Raw genomic sequence first — 4,213 nt, 5'->3', positions numbered from 1 at the left:
GATGGCCACCACCCCGATTCATCTTGGCCGCGACCGTAGGAGCCGACTCGGCTCGAACGGCAGCCGCAAACGATCTCCCCGAGGTCCCTCGCCAAAGATGCCCAACGAATTTGTTGAGGACGATTTGGGATGTGGTTCGCTAAGGGTTTGCGAATTGGGGGGGGGACTTACACGGGATCGGCTAGGCTCCTGAGGATGAGATAGCGTAGGGGCGGGACGGTGCTCCGACTCAGAGTCGTCACCTACCTCTCGCTCACCCTTATCCAGATTACCGCCGCGTGTCTCCTCATAGGGTCTACGCCCTAAGATTCCCGCAATCTCCTGTACCTTAGGTGGTGAGCGGAACCACCGTCGCTTACTGGTTGGCTCCTCTCCCAGAGCTTTCGAATTTTTTCCTCCCGCCGTCGAAATCCTCACCGGCGACGCCGTACCACCATGTCCAACCCATTGGAGTTTGATTGGGATCGATTTAATCTTCATTGTGTTCTGCTTGATTTCTTCGAATGGCAGGGTGTTCTTCTCCGCCGCGTGTTGGAAGCCCCATGACTTGACGTCCATGGGGACACCGAAGCCCCTTGCCCGTTCCCGTCGCCGGTGACTCCTCGTTCCGCAGCCATAGTTCCCCACCATCCTTCGCCCCCCCCCCCCCCCCCCCCCGAATGTTCTGCGAACGCCATGCATCGCGCCGCTTGATGAGAACCGCGATGTCCTCCTTCGATCCCCCGGAATCTCGGCGAGGATAGGTGGAAGGAATATCTCCGGCAGAGGAGGGAGCATCGGCGGGGGAAGGCGAGGAGCGGGGCGGAGAACGGGAGGGAGGCGTTGGGCGCTACGGGAGAGAGACGCGCCATCGTGCCCCTCTTCGCAGAAGAATGCATATGAACAAATCAAAGTTTGTTCATTCATTTACTGAATTGTGTTGCACGTACAGGAACACTACGTACATCCAAACCTATGTTTGATTTTGTTGAAAGCTACTCCGATCCTACGTACTACTATATAGGAGTATCAATCGGAGCTAGAGTAAAGTACACAGTTTTGCTTGGAGCCTAGGAGTACATAAGTATGTTAGACGTGCTCCGGCGTGTCCGCAGCGGAGAGGAAGGCGACGGCGTTGCGCCTGCCACGCTCGGACCGGCAGTTCTCGGCGAACTTGAGGCTGGCGCTGTGACGGCCTACGCTCTTCTCCTCCTCGCTCCACTCGGCGGCATAGTAGCTCTCCTCGTCGGCGTCGGCGCTGGGCGGGAGGAGCATGGAGCCCCACTGCGGGAAGTGCACGAGGACGAGCGGCAGCGTGCACGCCATGGACATGATGCCCATGTTCTGGATCCCCTTCCCCGTGGAGTAGCTGGACGTGGTGAAGAAGAGCAGCTGCGTGAGCCCCGCGCCGACGTTACCGCCGGCGCCCGTGAGCCCCGAGATGACGCCCAGCGAGCGGCGGGAGACAAAGGGGATGACGCCGAACGTGGCGCCGCAGGCGGCCTGTGAGCAGAACGAGAAGAGCACCATGGCGGTGACGGAGGCCGGGAGCGAGCTGGCGCGGCCGAGCCAGAGGCAGAAGGCGCCGCCGGCGGTCTGGAGGATCCAGATGTTCCAGAGGCGCGCGCGCATGCCCCAGTACCGAGCGCCGACGTCGGAGAGCACGCCGCCCAGGGGCCGCGACACGAGGTTGGCCATGCCGAAGCAGGCGGCGATGATGCCGGCCACGCGGATGTCGAGCTCGAACTGGTCGTAGAAGAACTCGGCGATGATGTTGTTGCTGGTGAGCTGCACGCCCATGCTGTAGCCGTAGACAAACACGAAGACCCAGGTGCGGTAGTTGGCGACGGCGTGCCAGAGCACCTTAGAGAAGCTGTCCCTGCGGCAGCAGCTGGCGTCGCCGCCGCCCTCGCCCTGCTGCTTCCGGAGGCTGCGGAGGTTGCCGTCGGGGAGGTCCTGGCCCGTGGTGAGCACGAGGATACCCACGGCGACGTGCATGAGCCCCGGCACGAAGTAGGCTATCCTCCACGCCGCGAACGGTGTGGCGCCGCACCGGAGGATGCCCTCGTAGACGAAAGGCATGATGAGCTGCGTGGCGCCGCCGCCCATGTCGCCCCACCCGGACGCCAGCGCGTTGACGGTGCCGATGATCTTGATGTTGAACATGGTGCTGGTCCAGTACTGGCACGAGACGAAGGTGGCGAGGGAGAAGCCGATGAGGAACCGGCACACGACGTAGCCCGCGGCGCTGTCGATGATGGCCATGCAGAACACCGCGGGCGCCGCCAGCATGACGACGAAGGCGCAGCCGTACCGCGGGCCCAGCAGGTCGCAGACGGCGCCCATGGCGAGGCGCGAGAAGATGGCGCCCGACACAGAGGCCACCCCGGCGTTGCCGATGTCCGCCTTGGTCAGGCCCAGGTTCTCCCGGATGATCGGGATCAGCGGCGCCGCGGCGAAGGTGGAGACGACGCAGGTGAAGAAGGACATCCAGGAGAGGTGGAAGGTGCGCATGTGCGGGTTGGCGAAGGAGAGCAGTCGGATGGACTTGGCCTTGTGCTCCGAGTCCACCGGCAGGTCGAACGACTTGCCCGCCGCCGCCGCCGCGGCGTCCTCCTCCGCCGGCACCTCCTCCGTGGAGAAGGCGAAGGCGAACACCGGCTCGCGCGCCGTCACCTCGTGCAGCGAGCTACCAGGCGCGTCGCTAGCCATGATGTGTCTACTCGCTTCTCTTCCTAATTAACTGCTTTCTTCAACCTCCAACCCTAGCTAACACTAACTCAGTTATGCTAAGCTAGGAGGTGTCGGTGTGTGACTGTGTGCAGGTGCGAGAGCTTCTGGTGCTTGGATCCTGAAACGATGGATGGCGTTTTATAGGCAGCGAGAACCGAGCAGGGCGCGAACGAGTTGACATTTTATATTAGGGCTTCGTGAATGCTGATGATAAGATATAAGTGCTGGAGATGCAATGCAGAGGATAGTCAGGAGTAGGACTCAGGAGGAGAAGTTGACTTTTCGCCAGCATGTCGCATGTGCTCCCCACGGTGTTCTGACTTTTCCATTCGTTTCAAGCAAACTGTAGAACCAGGTGAAAGCGACGTCCGTCTCAGCCTCTCAGGCCCAACAGCACGTAGGAATTTATTTAATTCATCTATTCTCTAATTAAATTTGACACCAATAATACTTATACAATTTCTATCCAACCACGGTGTGTATATAAAAAACGCTCATAAAAATTATGTTTTTTCATTGGTAACATCTTAAGGTCTGTTTTTACGGCTCCTCTAGATGCTCTTCCGAAGGAGCCGAAGCTGAAGCTAGAGGGAGGGAGAAGCAGCTCTGGACTCCTTGCACAAAAAAACAGCTCTGGCTACTGCAACAAAAAATGGGTTCTCGTCATGTGGTTGTTTGGTACTGCTCCTCTGGCTCCTCTCTGTTAAAGGCTATAAAGCGTTGTTGTAGCTGAAGCTACAGCCGTACAAAACATGCCCTAAATTACCACCGGTGCAAATGTAATTCTCTATCCCTTCATTTTGGCAACGCTAGTGGAAAATATTGGGGTTAGTATAACCGTTTCTATACTAGTGAAGCCTCTATTTGCATTGTTCAAGCACTTTTTGTCATACTTCTAAGAAAAAAAATGCATAGAGTAGTTTTCCTAGCTACTTTTGTGGGTTGACAAAAAACCATGTGCTATCTTGTTCGAAAAAAATACCTGAGCTAGTTATATTGTCCATGTTATACACGATATGATGGCATCCAGGTCAAATTTCTCTAGTTTTGTTCAAATTTATAAAATATCACTAGTGGAGGGACGGGCTTTACTCCCGGTGGAGAACCCCCTCTAGTCCCAGTTCTCCACCCGGAAGTCCCATTTCTCCACCCGGGAGCAAGCATATGGGACTAAAGGAGGGTCCGGTGGATAACACCAACCGGGATTAAAGGTCCTCGCAGCTTTAAAAAAAATAATGCCTCCCACCGCTGCGTCCCGTGAGATTCGAACCCAAGACCTCATGCATTGCCTCGCGCGTAGCTTACCACCCCACCTACACAACACATCTAACAATGGATGGGATGCTTCCCTTTTGAACTAACCCATCGGAGAACCTTTAGTCCCGGTTGGTGTTACCAACCGGGACTAAAGAGTCTAGCTTTAGTCCCGGTTGGTGTTACTAACCGAGACTAAAGGTTGAAGACTTTTAGTCCCGGTTGATGTCTCCAACCGGGAATAAAG

At 56.7% G+C, this 4,213-nt stretch overlaps 1 protein-coding gene across 1 annotated transcript; it reads right to left on the bottom strand.

The window, feature by feature from the left end:
- Positions 1-1,068: 1,068 nt before the first annotated feature.
- Positions 1,069-2,691, bottom strand: LOC136470905 (high-affinity nitrate transporter 2.1-like). The gene has a single exon (XM_066468635.1). The coding sequence runs from the start codon at positions 2,689-2,691 to the stop codon at positions 1,069-1,071; it is 1,623 nt and encodes a 540-aa protein (XP_066324732.1).
- Between the last annotated feature and the right edge of the window lie 1,522 nt (positions 2,692-4,213).

Source organism: Miscanthus floridulus, chromosome 8, assembly GCF_019320115.1.
Source record: "Miscanthus floridulus cultivar M001 chromosome 8, ASM1932011v1, whole genome shotgun sequence".
Taxonomy (NCBI): Eukaryota; Viridiplantae; Streptophyta; class Magnoliopsida; order Poales; family Poaceae; genus Miscanthus; species Miscanthus floridulus.
Note: the sequence above shows the minus strand (reverse complement) of the source record. Positions and strands in the feature narration are given on the sequence as shown.